The sequence below is a fragment of the Stigmatopora argus genome, chromosome 7 (genome assembly GCF_051989625.1).
Source record: "Stigmatopora argus isolate UIUO_Sarg chromosome 7, RoL_Sarg_1.0, whole genome shotgun sequence".
In the NCBI taxonomy this organism is placed as follows: Eukaryota; Metazoa; Chordata; class Actinopteri; order Syngnathiformes; family Syngnathidae; genus Stigmatopora; species Stigmatopora argus.
In genome coordinates, this window is record NC_135393.1 from 6238878 (window position 1) to 6258066 (window position 19189).

The 19189-nt window shown below is 41.9% G+C and overlaps 2 protein-coding genes across 2 annotated transcripts in view; one reads left to right on the top strand and one right to left on the bottom strand.

Moving 5' to 3' along the window:
- The window catches only part of LOC144077093 (prostaglandin D2 receptor 2), a 184212-nt gene that overhangs the window by 55371 nt on the left and 109652 nt on the right, over positions 1-19189 (top strand). The gene's annotated exons all lie outside the window — the stretch shown is intronic.
- On the bottom strand, positions 6096-10104 carry rtn4rl2a (reticulon 4 receptor-like 2 a). The gene is made up of 4 exons (XM_077605261.1): positions 9896-10104; positions 8745-8971; positions 8426-8659; positions 6096-7749 (listed from the first exon to the last, which is right to left on the bottom strand). The coding sequence occupies exons 1-4, from the start codon at positions 9951-9953 to the stop codon at positions 6898-6900; spliced, it is 1371 nt and encodes a 456-aa protein (XP_077461387.1). The 5' UTR covers positions 9954-10104; the 3' UTR covers positions 6096-6897.

The following is a 19189-nucleotide window of genomic DNA, read 5'->3' on the forward strand; positions in this document are numbered from 1 at the left end:
ACGGTTCTCAACTGTTAAACAGAGATGTTTCCATTTTAAAAGTTGATAAACACCACATTATAGTTGCTATTGTTTTTATTTTGTGTTCCAGCACCAACCAACCGATTAACGAGATCACATTTCTGTCTTTATCCAGGTTGTCAGAGAGCTCTGTAGGCTATGTAAACTAAAATTGTGAAAATTTTCAATCTTACATATAGTTCCTTTATTCTCATGAAGTGGGTGGGGGGTTGAAGGTGCTGCATGCATATGCGCCGCCATCTTGCAGAGGAACTAAGACACATGCATGCGAAATGAGAGGTGATACAGGAACATATGTAAGAAGGATAGAGCAGATTTATAAATTAGGAGTGACAGAGATTTATGAGACATATTTTGCGACTGCTTCTTACAAATTGGAGCTGTTAATTTATATTCATTGTGGGCCCACGTGTATGCATACAGGTCGGCATGTGCTTAAATACAGGAAGTATGGTGTAGAAAACGTTTGTCTCACAGTGCCATATCAGCGACACCAAATGGTGTCTCCAAGATTACCTTGTATGTTTTCACACTTAAGTCTTCCAAATGTTCTCTAATGCAATGTAATCCAAGAATGTGAATCAAACATCATAGCCCTTCTGTTATTGTATTAGCCTGCCAGCTTTTATTTTTAGATGAGGATAGCTATTTCACTGAAAGAACAAGCCTGGTGGATCTTCATAAAAACAGTATGGTTGCTCATATTAAACTTGTATTTACTCAAAATGTTCTATTCCTATTCTGTAAGCCGTCTCTTAGTGTAGAGGTATACTCGCCTGACTTCGGTGCGGGCAAGCGCAGGCTCGATTCCTGCTGGTGGCGCTGTTATTGGGAGTGCGTATGGTCCTTTGTCTGTCTGTGCCCTACGACTGACTGGTGACCAGTCTAGGGTGAGAAAGGTTTTTTCAAGAGTAAATCAGCTTTTGAGAGAAATTTAAATCAATCATATAACATATACAAAACGGAGACGCTGGCGGCCCACTTTATCCTCACTAGGGTCATGGGGGGGTGCTGGAGCCTATCCCAGCTGACTTCGGGTCAGAGGTGGAGGACACCCTGTATCTGTGGCCAGCCGATCGAGGAGCACAAGCAGATGGACAACCATTCATACTCGCACCCATAACTAGGGGCAATTTAGAGTGTCCAATCAGCCTACCATGCATGTCTTTGGAATGTGGGAGGAAACCGGAGTACCCGGAGAAAACCCACGCAGGCCCGGGGAGAACATGAAAACTCAATAGGGATGGACGTGACCAGGATTTGAACCCAGGACCCCAGAGCTGGGATGGCGACATGCAAACCAGTCAAGACGCCCGTATGACATAAATCACATCACAAAATTCAATCATCACATGACTAAACTCCATGAATACTTCTCAGCAGTTGAACTTAATACTTGCTGCTTCCATGTCACAATAGATAAACCTAGAATGTTAGGTGTGTTTCTAATTGTCTTGTCAACCCATGCCGGTCTACACAAACCATTGGTCTTTATCTGCTCCTTGTCGGATTGTCAGTGCTGTTCATACTTGTCCATATTACACGCTCCCGTGTTTCCCCTTGTAAGTTTGTTTTAGATTTTTTGCTTACTTTGTTCCTTTTCCCTGTATTTTGTATTTAGGGTTTATTTTAGTGAACAAGTTTAAGTTTACGTTAGTGCACCTTCACTCCCCGTGTCTGCCTGCTTTCCTATAATTGGGTTCAACTACGCTCATGTGAATCCTATCATCGAAACCTGTTGAAACAGTTCCCCAATGCAATAATTTTCATGGGAAATATCTTAATCTCTGCAAGCTTGGCATTATTTGAGCCGGTCATTTTACTGGCTCAAGCATGGGGAGTCACACTCGCCTATAACCGTGTATGGAAAGTGATAGTGACTATGATGAACTCTTTCAACTAAGAGCAATCTTGTGGTGGAGAGAGGACTCAGGGATTCTCATCTAAATACTTGGAAACGTTATCTAGTTTGTTTCATTTGTTTTAACACTACCTGACAACAAACACTTCATCTGATAGATGGTTGCTCTCAGAATTTCAGAATGGAAATAGCAAACTTCTTAGATCTGTGTTATAAAGCAAATAATGTTTAAACACAAACAAATAACATACTCAAGCACAAGTGCAATGAACTTATTACTGACATCAAGAGGAAGGCCTCTTGAGGTTTTGTGGGGTTGTCATCCATAATACTCGAGTATTACTGCCTCCTTCTGTCACAATCGTCCCACTGCCTAGTAGCTGCTTACCTTAGTCTAGTCCTAAATCCCATAGAAATCACATTAGTATTTTAACATGTTCCTTATTCCCCTTTCCTGAAACCACAATTGCTCCTACCTTTATAAATCTCTTCACCTTCTCACGCCCATGTTTACACCTGTACTGTTGCATCGATTGGTCCAATTTATTAAACAAGGATATTTCATCTGATGTGTATATTACGACGGCGTTTGCTGTGCCTTGTATATCACGAGTCTCAGATTATTGAAAAACCTTTATGTAAGGGCTTGCGTTAGAATCTGTTGCATCATGCGGTGCTCATACTGGTAGCAAAACGGCGCCAGAACATTACACCACCATCAGTGTGCTCCACACTTGGTAGAATTGACTCGCTCACCTTTAGTCATCAGATGTGACATCTGAGCACAAATCAATCCAAGATTGTTATCAGTTCAACCCTCCATTTAAGATCTATACTCCGTTCAACACTGCAATGTAAGTCAGGGGTGTCAAACTCCGGTTTTATCTCAGGCCACGCTCATGCCAACGACATCTTATGTGGGCCGGACCTGTTTATTTTTGGCCCGAAAAGTTAATTTACTGGCATTTTTAGGATTGGACATTTAGTGGTGTCAATGGCAGTGAAAGATGAGCATCGACATCCAGTTTAATTGAATTGAATATCTATTGTGGTCAATGACAGGCAATGAGTTAGTTTTGCTTCACTTCCATGTCATTTTAGGATAGCGTATTTTCCGCACTCTAGGGCACACCTTCAATGAATGGCCTATTTTAAAATTAGTTTCATATATAAGGCGCGCTGGATTATAAGATGCCAAAGTAGAGATGGTGGTGGTAGTAGTATTAGTAGTCGTAGTAGCAGGGAGTGAGTAGAGTAGTAGAGCTGTACAATAATTAACCAATATTTATGGGGAAAATTTATACTTGGAGTTTACTTCTTGTAAATTTCGGGTCATTACCTAATGATCTGGGGTGTGCTGTTTCATTTCCATTGGTCGGTTTCTCTTTATTTTGGGGTATTTCCTGATTACTTTCTGTTGGTTTTGGGGCATTTTAAAGTTCCTTGTTAAATCATTAGTGGCTGTTGAGTGCTCAAACTCAAATGTTTCTGATTTTACAGCGGCTGTGTAAAAAAAAGGATTCGATTCCGTATGTGCAGTTGGAATGGGCTACGAAGTAGAAGGAAATGCCCCGTGGGCTGGAGCAGACCTGGTAGGGGGTCATTCTCGGCCCGCAGGCCATACATTTAATACAGAAAAGTGGTACAGGAAATTCAAAAATAATGGATGGAAGGACACATGGAAGGATGCAAAAACAGTCATATGAGCCTTGCAGAGAAATCATTTGCAGAGTTAAAAAAATATTGCAGTTTATTTTAAATACATTTCAGCGTTAGCTATTTTTATCTACTTTTCTGTTCAATCATATACTTTATAACTTCAACCCTCAGCCCAAAAATTAGTGAAATGACGTCCAGTCAAACCCACTCAAATTGCGTATATAAATTCTGTGGATGCGTCAGAGCAATCTTTTGCCAAGTACAATTGGAATGTGAAGGATGAGCTGTCTGGTGCACTTGTTACATCCTTATATAGGAATTGCAAGATCTCAGGGATACAAAGGAGATTAGTGTCCATGTTGGTTTCACAAATGAGAGGATTATGGAACAATAAGGATTATGAAAACCTCACGTTTTCTTGTATTTCCATTAACAGTTGACTTTAAATTGATAAATACTAGTCACACTGTCTAATAATATTTCATAATAAGACAGTATATTTGCATTAGGTTGCAGAACAGACTACCATGTCAACTTGATTACCATATGAAAAGATTTAAAGCTGGCAAAAATAAACATTTTTCATTGAATGTTTGTTTATTCATTTTCTATCATGACAATGTACGTCTTCTTATATTCAATAATGTTTCACTTTATTTTACCACATTCATGACTCTTGATTCATAAATATATTTGTTGTTTTTACTACGCTTGACTGTATTTTTTAATATACATGAACTAAATAGCTGTTATTATTTCAGGTATGACAAATGCATTTGAAAATTTGATGGACATCTTCATTGACTTGTACGTACAACGCAGAACAAACAGTTACGTATATATTAGTTTCATCATTGTGTGTGAGATAGGCATGAATTGTAATGTAGTTGGAGTGCAGTTATGTATCTATTTTCTGTTTTGTCCTGTGGGTTTGTTGATGCTGGACCACTGACAACTGCCTGAAGGACTTATACAACATTGTGCCTGCGCATGTGCATGTGTGTGTGTGTTTGGCTCAATAGGAGTCAACCAAAAAGATCTTCCCACTCAAGGACATCAGGTTAACAAAGAAGATTTTTTTAAATAGTTAATGCTGCATCTTTTAATGACGTTTTTCTTTTGTATAGTAAAAATGACAAATAAACCAGTGAGAAACTGAAACAGACATTTTATTTCCTTTTCCGCAACTTAATATGTACACCAGCAAAGAGAACAAGACAAGAGGGTGACAGTGTAACAATAGATTTCTGTTCATTTAATGTTCCAATCTCTGAGGAGAAAGGATGCTGCTTGCCTTCAAGTCCAATTTTTTTTAGGGGGGTGGGCAACCATGAAATGACAAGTTGCTTTGCACACCCACTCTTCAACTCCTACTGCACTTCAACCTTGACACCTTTGCTTTGCTTCCATCGCACCATCCAAGACAGCTCCAGGTTGTAAAGTGGAATGAAAGCATACAAGCAATGGTTTGTGTAAAAGGTGAAGAGTGGGTGATAATTGAAGTAATCTAAAGTCGCCTATTTAGGCAGCATGATTGCCCATTTCTTCCACTACTTCAGCCTAGTGTGCACGTGCATGTGTCTTTGTCCTTTTATTCTGCACGTTGCAAGCCGTTTAACTCCCATTGCTCTCTTAGTTTCTTTGTAAATTAGCCAACTTGCACCTCATGGCTTCATTTGACATCTTTAGCTGATGACTCATGGGTGTGATCACTTATTGACGTAATTGGCTTTCACTGTGCTGCCAGTTTACGAAATCCTCTCAACCTTATTTATTCACACTTTGGCAGATGCCGTTCACAGTCAGCCATCGCAGACCAGACTAAAAGTGTATGACTGACTGGTGTGTCCTTTTGAGACACTTGACTCAGAGGTCCTGAAGATTTAGTCACAAACCATCAATCTGCTACGCTTTGCTTTTCCAGTTTAGTTGTTTTTTGTTGGGGTTATTCTGGATACTATTATAGATGTATGCATTTTAATTACTTTTGTATAAGAGTGTCTTTAATTTGAGACTGGGGCAAACTCGAGGTCACCCTCCAGGGCAGCTGGCTCCAGCTTGTTGAGGTAACACCTCACCGTATCCTCAGCTCCAAGGACTGTTTACTGGGAGATACACCTCGACCCTTTAGCCAGATGCAAGTTCGCAATGAAGATCTGCGAAGGACTCTTAAATTGCTTGGACTTGGATTCCGGAGCAGATGGCGAATACCTGATATGCGATTATTGTTGCAGTTGTTTTTGACATTGATGGTGTTATTCGGTTAGCTTATGCAATTGTTTGAATCAGATTACCATAGATGTTTTGAATTATGCGCGACTAAATGGACAGGAGGATGCCGCTCTTCAGAATCCTCTTGAACGAAGGCGAGTTGGGAGTGATTTTCCTTGCAAGTTGTAGCCAGTGTATGTTAAATATGTCTCCCTGTTTGATTAAAGTATATTGATAATAAATCTATCATTTTTTTTCTTTTAATAATTATTTTTTGTAAGAAAAACAATTATGTTCAGTAAACCCAAACATCTTGAAAGAAATGCACAAGTGTGACCCAAAAAATATTCAAGATATTTCTTTATAAAGTCATTCATCTGCATCCAGGCAAAATGTCTTTTTACAGAATATCAATATGTCACAGAAAGACATCTAACAAGCAATTGCAGGCTCCCTGAAAGGAAGGATTATTTTCCAATGTTTGTCATCAATAATACCCTATTTACAAAAAGACTTCAAAAGTGGAAATCAAATTCTAAAACCTTGAGATTCAAATTAGTATAGTTGCTCCTAGCCCAATATTTTCCTGTGTAGTACAATGTTGACCTTTTCTACTGTACTATGCACTTTTTCTCTGGACCTCACCTTCCTCACCTACATTCCCTGAGCAGAATAGGATAGGATCTTTGTCTCTTCACAGTATACCGAGATCAAAATGAGCTCGACATCCAATTGAGCACCGACTACAAACAAAAGTATTTACATTACATGACACTGTAAGTGATTACAATACGGTTGTTACTACACACTGTTTTTAACAGTATTTAGTGTAAGAGTTACCTGTGTGCAATAATAGCACTATTAGTTTTGACTCAGATGAGTTGAGAAAAGTAAAAACATCATTGACAACTGCCTTAAAATCTTGCTGATGTTAATGATGGACTTAGCCCTCGAAGCTCTGATTTCAGGAAAATCATGACATCATTCAGGCCTCAAGCGCAATGCCTGTATTGTGTTGTATCTAAAGATCTCCAAGATCCCCCCTGATTAGTATTAAGTCCAGTAGTTGGTGCTTATAGTCTTATCGAGGATCCTTGCAGCCTCTAAAACAGGCTGGCAGATATGTGGGGCATATTAAGTTAGATTCAGCCAAATAGCAAGTAAAGGTTGAATGGGAATACTGAGATGGCTAGTAGTGAGAGGAAAGGGGGAAGTAGAGAGGTAGAGGAGGAGAACGTAGGCAGCTCGAAATCAGGAGGACATTCGAGCTCAAAGCATCGCAGGGAGACACCAGAGTCCTCATTTTCATAGTTTGCCCAGTATTCTTCTTGGTCGAGTTTAGGAAGTGACAGTTCTTCCTCCCCCAGCTCATACTTGACCAATGACGTGGTTGTGGAAGGGCCTTTCCCGTGCAGACCGGCTTTGATGGTCTCCGAAGACTTCTCAAACAGACCTTTGGTTGATGACTGGGGCCTGTTTTTATGGAACCACCATCTTGTTTTGGTACTGAAAGTGGTGGTGGTGGAACCGGCGATGGAGCCTGGGTCTGGCAGAGGGCAGAGGGCAAAGTCCATTTCCCGAAGAAAGCGAAGATCTTGACCCCGGCGCGTGGAAGGGGATGCGCAGATCAATTCGGATGAAGAGACACGGGCTTCCCGGAACCACTCCCACAGGGCCTGGGCTTCGCAGCCACAAGACCAGGGGTTGGCATTGAGGCGGAGGAACTCTATGCCCTGAGTGTCCCTCAAAGCCTGACTGGGCAGCTCGGGCAGAGAGTTGTTGAAGAGGAATAGCATGGTCAGGCGGCCCAGGTCGCGGAAGGCCCGTCGGTTCACCTGCCTAACTCGATTGTCGTGAAGAAGCAAGCGATCTAAGTTTACCAGCCCACGGAATACGTTTTCTGAAATGGTGCGTATACGGTTTCCGTGCAGGAATAGCTGACTCAGGTTGATGAGGTCGGAAAAGATGTCATCTTGGAGAAAGTGGAGACTATTTTCCTGCAGATGAAAATATTAAAAGGGAAAGACAGTGTCAGTGGATGGGATTCCATTTGATGTCAACTCTTAGATGGCATCGGAATTAGTTGATTGGTAAAGAAAAGGAAGAATTTTTGCACGTTAAGCCATCATGTGTTCAAACATCTCAAATAACATTGAGTTAAATATCTCCCAGTTCGACACATTTTACTACTCCTTGTTTCTTTTTTATATTGAAGGTCTTGACACTCACCTTCATGATTGGCGAGCATCCTTCTGCAATGAAGTTGATGGATTTTAAGAAGAAAAACCTACTTTAATGTATCTAAAATGACATTTCGCTCATAAATGTAAAAAAAAATACAGATTCTCAATATGTAGATGACGATTTTACCTAAAAAGTAAATGAATTGAGTTGCAAGCACATTGCAGTAATTTTGGATTGTTATTAGATTAAATTCAAGCAATTTTCCCCACTGGTGGAAATTGTGTACAAATTAAGTGGGGATTGATAAATTGCATCTATTTAGGAAAAAATATTGATTAAAAAAAACTGGCAATATTTAAACACCAGTTGAAAGCGGAAACTTCGAGCAGAACAAGTAGCTTAAATTACTTTTACATCTCTTAACAATTCTTGTAATAAAATCCATCTTTTAATGAGGCATGACTTTTCATTGTATTGCAGTGGCCATACCTGTAAATAGAGATAGTGCAGGCTGTACAGCTTGTGAAAGATGTCATGGGGCAGGGCAGTGAGCTTGCAGCGGTGCATATGGAGGCTCTGGAGCTTCTCCAGGCCGCGGAAGGCTCCTCCTTCCAGCCGGTGAAGATTAGGGTTGTCCCCAAGATCCAACTCCTCCAAGTCCCTCAGCTCACTGAAGGATCCTGCTTCGATCCACGTAATGTTGTTGGAAAACAGCCACAAGACCTAAAATGGAAAATAAATGCCGGTGATTGTCCCATCCAGTAAAACATCGAGACTCATTTCATACAATTGAAGGACTCCTTCCTACCTGAGTCCCGAAGCTAAAAGAGCCAACTCTAAGCTCCGTGATCCTGTTGTTCTGGAGGAAAACACGCTGCGACTCATAGGGCACTCCGACCGGGACGGTGGTGAAGTTCTGCGCTTGGCAGCTCACAGTCATGGGAGTCGGATAGCACACGCAATGATGCGGGCAGCCCGACACCGGACTTGGCTCACTAAGGACCATCCACACCACCAACCAGAGGGAAATGCCGCCTGCATGGGGGAAAGGCTGAGTTTGGAGCTGTCCATGGTACTGAAACTAGCTTCCACTGAATCCACTTATGCTTACTGAGCATTATATTTTACAATCTTCGTGAATATCAACCCATACAATTATTATAGAATATGATCACGTAGTGTTTTTTTACAGTATTTGTGCTCCGGTGAAATTCACATTTATTTGATAATTTATTTTAATTTCTTGGTAACCCCATAAGGCATTCATGTAATTAATTGGGTGCTATTAACGGTGCTAGGCGTCCAATTCATTGTGACCAGAGGGGAATACTTCTCATAATTTAAATGAATTGAACTATATTTAATAACAGCAGGCAATTTGTTAAATACTAGGATTTTTTTTTTAATGCGGGCCAACTCGAGTCTTTCTGTTTTTAATGATTTTTATTTTTATTCATTCATCTTATCATAGCTTAAAATATCTAAATAATAATATTTTTTAAAAATTGAATAAAAAATGTAGATGGATTTGTGACCTTGAGTCATGAAGGTAATATAATGTTAATATTCTGGTCTACATAAAATGTGTTGTCTACGTATGTGAATGCCAGATCTTTATGAGATGAGCTTTACTATTATTATTATTGCCAGAAGTAGTCATTTTTCCCTTTAAAAGTCTTAATGCTGCTCATACATCTGTTTTGCTTTTTTTAATCTCACTAAATTGGATTTTAGCATTTTTTTTGCCAAACATTCAACCAAATTTAGGATTTGTCAAGACAAACACAGCAACTATCATGGTTTTTACACATAGCAAAAAATGATAGCCTGACTGTGTAAGAAATAATAATAATAATAATGCAATCCCATTAAATTAACGTGCCACTATCAACACCAATATTTCTTTCCATCCTTACACATTCTCGTGAAGACTCATTGGAGGAAAAAAAGCTAACTTACGTGTCCAGTTGCGCACGATGGAGCATCGTCGGCTCCGAGAAATCGAGAAGGCGTCCATCCTTAAAAACCAAAGCCCAAAGCGAGTTAGCCTAGTGGGGCGACGTATTGCCTGCTATCTCCGCTGATGACCTGGTTCCCGAGTCGGAGCGACTGAGAGAGTGGTGTTTGATGCGCACCGGTGTCCCATTTATAGTCCCAGCATCCATCGAACGCCAGTGAACAAAGGTGGTCACCGTGGAACGTCCTACGTCACAGAGGAGGGTGTCATGATGGAGTGAGGGCGGCAAGAAGCGGAAAAGGGCGGTGCCTAATGCTGGGGAATCTCTCGGGGAACTTTACGCACCGGTTGGATAATGGAAGAGGAGGAGACTGTGGATGCGCGTAGAAGAAAAGACCGAGGATGGGGGTGTGTGATTGGGAAAAAAAAGTGAATGGAGGAGGGAGGGAGCTGAGGCACGTTGCCCGATCATGGTGATGACGGCGCTTTGTGGAGGAGAAGAGTGCACAAGTCGTTTCCTGGCAGCAGCTTTCTAGACTCTTTTTTGGTCTGTTTCCGGCGCCGTGCGAGCCAGACAAAAGCTGCAACGCAAACCTCAGATGTTTATCATCAAGGAAAGGAGGAAGCCCCCGAATTATGATTCATCTTTATGGGAAATCCTGATGCCATAAGAGATTAGCCTACTCCCAAAAAAAAGATGGTTATTTGTTCTGGAGGCTAAGACTTGTGTATCATTTTTCATTCATTCATTTTCCATCCTGCTTATCCTCACAATGGTCTGTGCTGGTGCCTATCCCAGCCAACAATTGGCACCAGGTGGGATACACCTTAAGTGGGTGGACAGCCAATCGCAGGGCACAAGGAGATGGACAACCCTTCATGGTCGCATTCATACCTAGGGGCTATTTAGTGTTCAACCAGACTACCCCGCATGTTTTGGGGATGTTGGAGGAAACCGGAGTACCCTTAAAAAAACCATGTAAGCCCAGGGAGAACATGCAAACTCCAGACAATGAGCACCGTCCTGGGATTGAACCCTCAACCACAGAACTGTGAGGCCGACACGCTAACCATTCACAGGGCACAATAGAAACTCTGAGTATATTCATTCATTTTCAACAATGTTTTTCCTCAGTCATGAATTTGGGGCAGAGGGCAGATTAGTACACCATAGAGTGGGTCTATGAGTAGATATTATCCTTAATTACCATTTTAATCAGTTTTGCCTCAATGGTAGGTAACATTAACTTTTATAACAACTGTTGCCGGGGGCCCGGTGACTAAGTGGATAGCTCGTTGAACTCACAGTTCTGGGGTCGAAGGTTTGATCCCAGGCGGGTCCTTGCATAGTTTGCATATTTTCCTTGGGCCTGTGTTGGTTTTGTCTGGGTGCTCGGGTATCCTCCCACATCCCAACCAGAGAACATGCATACTAGGCTAAACAATCTACATCGGAAGGCATGAGTGTGTGGGAATAGTTGTCCGTCTCTTTGTGCACTGTGATGGGCTGATTCAGGGCGTCCCCTGCCTTGTGCCCATAGTTCTCTGGGATAGGGTCCAGCAACACCCGACCCTTGTGGGGATAAGCGGTTCAGGTAATGAATGAATGAGCTACTCACAGTAAGTTCATTTATAATGTGTTTTTTTCATTCCTTTTCTTCATTTATTTGTTTACTGACCCAGCAGAGTCAATTTCTAGTAGTCAAGGCTGAAAACTTTTTTCCATCTACATGTTTGGCCTTGGACATAAAACCATTTATAAAGGTTTTGCAGGAGATAATAAAAGCATTTCTTTCAGACAGCTAACAGACTAGCATAACGGACACTTTCAAAAAAAAAATGAATAATCAGGGACAAATGAGTAATTCATGCTGTGTTGTCCTTTATTGCCCACTTACTGTCGAACACAATCTGAACATGGGCATCCCCTTCACACAAACCTACATCTCCAGCTGTCAAAATGTTTCTTGTGAATAATAACCACCCTTCCTTCCGTGGTAAAACTTTATCAAACTATCACCACAGCATCAGTCTTCCAGTGTGGTACTCGGACGTTTCGTCAAAAGACGTTTGGTCCCCAGACGTTTGGTCGACCGAACGTTTGGTCAACCGGCCGTTTGGTCGACCGGACGTTGGTCGAACGGACGTTTGGTCGAGTGGACGTTTGGTCGAGCGGACGTTTGGTCGAGCGGACGTTTGGTCGAGCGGACGTTTGGTCGAGCGGACGTTTGGTCGAGCGGACGTTTGGTCGAGCGGACGTTTGGTCGAGCGGACGTTTGGTCGAGCGGACGTTTGGTCGAGCGGACGTTTGGTCGAGCGGACGTTTGGTCGAGCGGACGTTTGGTCGAGCGGACGTTTGGTCGAGCGGACGCTTGGTCGAGCGGACGCTTGGTCGAGCGGACGCTTGGTCGAGCGGACGCTTGGTCGAGCGGACGCTTGGTCGAGCGGACGCTTGGTCGAGCGGACGCTTGGTCGACCGGACGTTTGGTCGACCCAGACATTTCGTTGTCGCGGGATTCGCGCGCTCGCCCTGCCCCTGGATCGTGTGTGTACATGTTTTTCAACCTCGGCCCGCGGGCCATATACGGCCCGTTAGGCTTTTGAACGTCCGTTCGACCGAACGTCCAGTCACGTTCCAGTGTTGGTTGTGCAAGCCACGTACGCAAAAGCTTTGGCGGCACTGTCTTCTCCACTAAATGTGTCGTATGCTTCATCATGTTGGTGTCAGTCCTCCACAAAATTCAAATGAGGTTAGCACCGGTCAGCACCCTAACAGAATAGCTACCAGCTGGCCCGATCCCGATCTGTCGTCTCTTGTGCATTCAGCACCAGAGCATGCGTGGACTGTTGTGCTTTGAACCGCTGTCAGTCACTGAGTGAAGAGTGCGTCATAGCAGTTCAGAGCAACAGCTTGTTAGTTATTTTCTTGCTCCCTGTGGCGAGAGACGGTGGCACAACCAATCACACGTCTATCTGCTTTAGTGATTAGGCCTCCTGAGTTTGCTAGTGATTATCAGTCGGAGTGCTAGCAGGTAGTGTTGTTTATCGTTAATGGGATATTTGTTTTGAGATGCGGTTGTTACCGTGGTAACCGCACGCATCTTTTTATTTTTACCGCTAACTAAACAACATTCGGCAGTTGCTTCCTCCAAGTAAATTTGATTAGATTAGATAACTTTATTCATCGCGTATTCAGGAAATTTCACTGTCACGGTAGCAAGAGAATACAGACACAGAAACACAACTACACAACTGCAACTTTGTCAGAATGTCGCAGTGTTGTTTTTTTCCCCCATGATCGAGCAAGTTGGAAAATACTTTTCTTTGGTGTCACAGCTAAAAGTTAAAATTGTTGCCAAAGAGTGAAACAAGCGGCCGAGTGGTGAATACGTCGGCCTCACAGTTCTGGGCTCGTGGGTTCGATCCCAAGTCGGTCCTCACTGTGTGGCGTTTGCATATTCTCCTTGGGCTTGCGTGGGTTTTCTCCAAGTATTCCAGTTTCCTCCCATTTCCCAACAACATGCAGAGTCGGTTGGTTGAACACTAATTTGCAAAAGGTTCGCAGGGGTGCTGGAGCCTTTCCCAGGTCACTATGGATCGGAGGGCAAGCCAGTCGCAGGGCACAAAGAGTCAGACTATTCACACACTCATTCCTTCGGAGCTATGTAGATTTTCCAATCAGCCTACTATGCATGTTCTTGGGATCCGGGAGGAAAACTGAGTATCCGCCGAAAACCCAAGCAAGCCCGGGCAGAAATGCAAACTCCATACAGTGAGAACCGAGCTGGAATAAAACCTTCAATCCCAGAACTGTGAGGCCAACTCGCTAACCACTCGCCCGCTGATTGTGATTAGTGTGCGATAATAATATTAATAACACAGATGTTTGGGCATGGGAGTTCAAAGATTGAGAAAGGACACACTTCTAATACAAAGCTGATTCTATGCACTGCACTTTAATCCCAAACAGTTCAACAAGTGCATAATTATTAAGTTTGTAACAGTCAAATTCCAATATATATATATTTTACTGAGCTATAAAATTTCAAGCACTGTAAATATTCATGCCATTTTTATGGGAAATAATATTTTATAGCTAATTTCTGTCGTAATCTCGAAGAAATCTAGGGACCATGCAGTACATCACTGTAACTTGTATTATCTCCATATCTAATATATTATTAGTTATTCGAATATCCTAGGGTTTACAATGTAAAATTTCATGGAGAACCATTTGTGAAGCAGATGGTCTTAATTCATGGGTGTCTACATGAATAGAAAATTTGACAGGTGTGACACATAACACCTGAGCTTTAATTACCGAGAGTAATGACTAGCAAATAGACAGACCCAAATTAGCCTGAATCAAATACTAATTCCTATCTAATTCAAAGGTAATTCAATAAGATTATTCTATCACTATTGGGGAAACACATTACTCAGGTACTTGTGTTTACCTATTATTATATGATATACTCTTTTGTCCATAAAATCATGTGATGTGCCGACCACTGTAGATAAGCAGTGCACATTTTCCATCTAAAACAATCTCTGTGTCACGTTTAAATCAAAAGTGGGAGCATCTTTTTAGCATCTGTCACATTGTCAAAAATAAAGACACTCATGCCATGTCTAACTCGCCTCCTCTAAATTTTCCCTTTGTTTTCTAAAGCCCGCCGCCTTGTGTCTTTCATTTGTCATCCCCTTATGCGTCATCACTTCCGCAAATCCATGTACCGTAGTGTCTTTTCTATTCGACTTAGACATGTTGTCTGGACAGAGTCTGTAAGGTGAGAGGGAATCAAGTGTGTTCTATTGTGAGGACATTTGTGTGCATCATTTTGGGAATATTCTGAAGGTAATACAAAAGCAAACATCTAGGTTGCATCGGAAAGTCAGAGTGGAGGTGGGGCAAATAGAGCCAACCCGGCCGGGAGAAGAAAGGTATCAAAATTTAAAACAAAATTAGAATTAAGTTTAGTGTAAGGTTAGATTACATTTATTTTTGAGTGTGTCTGCATCGTAATCCCAATTCATTTAAATTTGTTTGTTATGTTACGAGCGCGTTGCCGTGCAAAAAGTCCCCCCCCCTTTCTCCCTGTCCGTCTCTCTCTCTCTCCCCCCTACGAAATCCGTATAATTTTAGTACTATTAAACACAACCTTTGTCGTGACCGGACGTTTGGTCGAAAGACGTTTGGTCCCCGGACGTTTGGTCCCCGGACGTTTGGTCCCCGGACGTTTGGTCGACCGGACGTTTGGTAGAACGGGTTCGCATGCAATTGATAGATTTTAACATTGGGTTAATAGGGATTTAATGACTAATATTAAACATTGAGTGAATTGTGTTAGGGTTAAACAAATGAAAGTCTCGTGACTCAAACCTCGGGACTCGCGAACCCGGCGACTAAACGTCCGTTCTACCAAACGTCCGGTCGACCAAACGTCCGGTCGACCAAACGTCCGGTCGACCAAACGTCCGGTCGACCAAACGTCCGGTTGACCAAACGTCCGGTTGACCAAACGTCCGGTTGACCAAACGTCCGGTTGACCAAACGTCCGGTTGACCAAACGTCCGGTTGACCAAACGTCCGGTTGACCAAACGTCCGGTTGACCAAACGTCTTTCGACGAAACGTCCGAGTACCCATTTTTGTAATATCAAACCACTAGTTATTTGTTACTTCTGTTACTGTTAATGGATGGCGATTTAGACCAAATGTTTTTCCAATCCAATATCCTGTTTTGTTTTTCAGAGGGTTGGAACGAATTAATTTGTTTTTAGTTCATTTCTATGGGAAACGTTCGTTTGAGTTACGAGAATATCGACATACGAGCTCAGTCCCAGAACGCATTAAGCTCGTATCTCGAAGTACCACTGTACTACATGAAATGAAACATGCTACCAGCTCTTTTTCCTAAATAATTTCATTTTTGAAAATAAAATTTGTTCAGACAAATGATAAACTGATGGATGAAAGCGTGGCATTGTAGTGTTATTTTAAGATGATAAGGAACTGTCCACATTCAGTTCACTCCTACTTAAAACCACTTGATCTTCTATGTTAGCTGTGTTGTAATAAGAGCCTAATCCAGACATCCCATTTCTACAGTAACTTCCATGTCCATGATAGGGTCGTTAAACATTGTCCTCAAATAGTGGTGGTGGCTCTATTTCCCCAGTTTATTTCTGTGATGTATTCGCTGCACAAGAGGATTAGCTGGAAATGAGACCTGCTGCAGACAATTAGTTTAATATCTGTTGTCAATTCATCAAGCTGGACACTTGCGGCATTTCGATATTTGTGCGTAGGGTTATTCAAGGCGTTATTATAAAAGCAATTTGTCATTCTTGATATAGCGCAACCTGAGCATTTAAAATATTTAACCGGTGTCTCAAATCTATCATATACAGGCACAGTCCTGTGTACATTTATTTTAATAAGCAGCAGATTGCTTCCTTGTCATATGCCATTTGGTATCAGGAGTATTGATTTATTCGTGTGAAAAGATCAAATCCACTTTCTTCACCATGAACACGACAACATGGACATGAAATTATTTTGCTCCTTGATCAACTCGACATTTAGATTGCTGATGTGAAATAGCAATAAGAGAAATCAGGGAGAACTGAGTATAATATGCATTAATTGGCATGTTTAGTGTGGTTTCTGAATTCTGACCAAATGTTTTGACCAGTTCTTGTTTAAAAGTCATCATCAGACCTTTCAATGACCATTGATTGAATACAACTGACATTACCAAATGACATACATACTAGTACATAAAAGCTCTAAATAATATATGTTATGATGGTGTTGGAAACCTAATTCACAGAGTCCAATTGCGTTATCTAAAGTAATGGGTTAAATATCTCTTGTATCAGCTTTTCCTATAGCTACACCTCCTCCACTTCCTCCCTTCTCTGTCATTCATATCCCCAAACTCCCACCCCTCAATCCATTGCCTTTGCAGTCCGCTCTCTGCCCCCCGTTTATTTTTAACCTAGAGCCATGCCTCACGCCTGACGCACATGAATACGTAATATAAAAGTCAGAAAAAGCAAAGAAGCGTCTGAGAGGCGGGCCGACGACAATTTAAAACAAACCTGCCATTGTATGAAATGTCACCTGTCAAACCACCATGAAACATCTGCCCGTGTCCATTTTATACACTTGCTCAGGTATAAGTTGTCTGTGAATTCTGTCTTTTCTCTCGAACTCATCTATCATTCTAATCGCTCACACCCACTCACTAATATGAGCAGGGAGATGAGGCGGTTCGCACATCAATCTGACATCATTCATCAGTCAGTCTAAGACTTCAGAAAATCAATAGACATTATTTGACGCACACCAACTGTCAGTCAGTAAAGTGCCAGGATAATGAAACATTTTTACACATTTAAAAAAAAAACCTATTTTAGGTTTTATCCCTAATTCTAGCAGCCTGGTGACGTGAGTGGTTTGCACATAGGCCTCACAATTCTGGGGTCCTGGGTTCAAATCCAGGTCAGTCCGCTTGTGTGGAGTTTGCATGTTCTCTCCGGGCCTGCGTGGGTTTTCTCCGAGTACTACGGTTTCCTCCCACATTCTAAAAACATGCATGGTAGGCTGGTTGGAAAATCTAAATTGCCCCTAAGTGTGAGTGTCAGCATGAATGGTTGTTTTTCTCCTCGTGCCCTGCAATCGGTTGCCCACCGATTCAGAGTGTCCCTGTTGGGTTTATTATGGAATGTTATATATGTGTTGTAAGCATTTTTAATAAGTAATAAGGCTATAAATCAATTCATGGGACCATGGACATTTTTTCCTCCCCATCGTCTCCTCAAGGCCCCACAGCTCGAGGACACATTGTTTTCGGACGCTTTTCGGCAAAACACAACGGGACTGTTTTGACGGGACTCCAGCAGCAGATGGCGATAATCGCATTATTGTTTGAAAATACGGCTGCTTTGTTTACATTATAATACTGCTTTGTTTACCTTATAATGAAAATATTATGCCTTGTTCAACTTTTATGCCTACTTCTGCAATTCTTACACAGTTGTTTTTCCAACCATCTAGGGTGTTATTGTACTGATTACATAACATGTTTTTCGAGTGTCGCGATTAAATACAATGATTCAGTTACTACAATTCAGAATGCCTTGTGGACTAAGACGACGTCACAAGGTACCCTCCTTGCAAGTGTAACCAGTTATGTTGAAAGATGTTTTCCAATTTTAATTAAATATTACTAATAATGATTTAAGGGTATTAATCATTATTCCAACAGTCCCCCTGCCTCGTGCCGGAAAGTCAGCTGGGATAGGCTCCAGCACCCCCCGCTACCTTTGTGAGGATAAAGCGGTTCAGAAAATGAATGAATGCATGAGCTGCACATAGGTATTTGAACAACTAAGAAAAACTATGTTTATATTTGCTACAGTAACCTTTGTTTGGAATTACAGAGGTGAAATATTTCCTGAGGTTTTTGACAAGGTTTGCACACACTGCAGGAGGGATTTTGGCCCACTCCTCCCCACAGATCTTCCCTATATCAGTCAGGTTTCCAGGCTGTTGCTGAGAAAGAGTTTGAGCTCCCTCCAATGATTTTCTATTGGGTTTAGGTCTGGAGAGTGACTTGGCCACGCCAGAGCCTAGGTATGCTTCTTACAGAGCGATGCTTTGGTTTTTGTGACTGTGTTCTTTGGGTCATTGTCATGTTGGAAGACATGTTTAAGTGTATTTACCAACAGTCACCTTGGAAACAGGGGTCCCAGCTCTTTTCAGGTCATTGACGAAGTCCTCTCGTGTAGTTCTGAGTCCTTACTTTTCTTAGGATCATTGAGGCCCCACGAGGCAATACCTTGCATTAAGCTCTATATTCCATTTCAAAGTGATCGTCATGTTTAGCTTCTTCCATTTTCTAACGATTGTTCCAACAGTGGGCCTTTTTTCACCAAGCTGCTTGGCACTTTCTCAACAGTCCTTTCCAGCCTTGTGTAGGTGTAAAATTTTGTCTCTCGTGTCTTTGGACAGCTCTTTGGTGTTAGCCCTGTTACAAATTTGAGTCTTACTGATGGTGTCTTTATGCAGCTAACGACCTCAAATAGGTGTTGATTCAGAATAATACATGGGGTGGAGGGGGACTTTTTATGGCGGACTAACGGGTCTTTGAGCTGATAGACAGGTGTTCAAATGCTTTTTTGCAGCTGTATCACACAAATTAATCGTGAAAAATCATACATTGTAATTTCGGGATTTTTTTTAGATTATCTCACAGTGGACACGCACCTAGGAAGGAAATTTCAGAG

Bases quoted from the DNA above. Each gene is read 5' to 3' on its own strand.
- rtn4rl2a (XM_077605261.1), bottom strand. From the start codon at position 9,953: ATGGACGCCTTCTCGATTTCTCGGAGCCGACGATGCTCCATCGTGCGC. The intron at 8,972-9,895 runs GTAAGTTAGCTT...TCCCCCATGCAG, and splicing joins CATCGTGCGCAACTGGACAC to GCGGCATTTCCCTCTGGTTG. The intron at 8,660-8,744 runs GTAGGAAGGAGT...TTTCCATTTTAG, and splicing joins CTTTTAGCTTCGGGACTCAG to GTCTTGTGGCTGTTTTCCAA.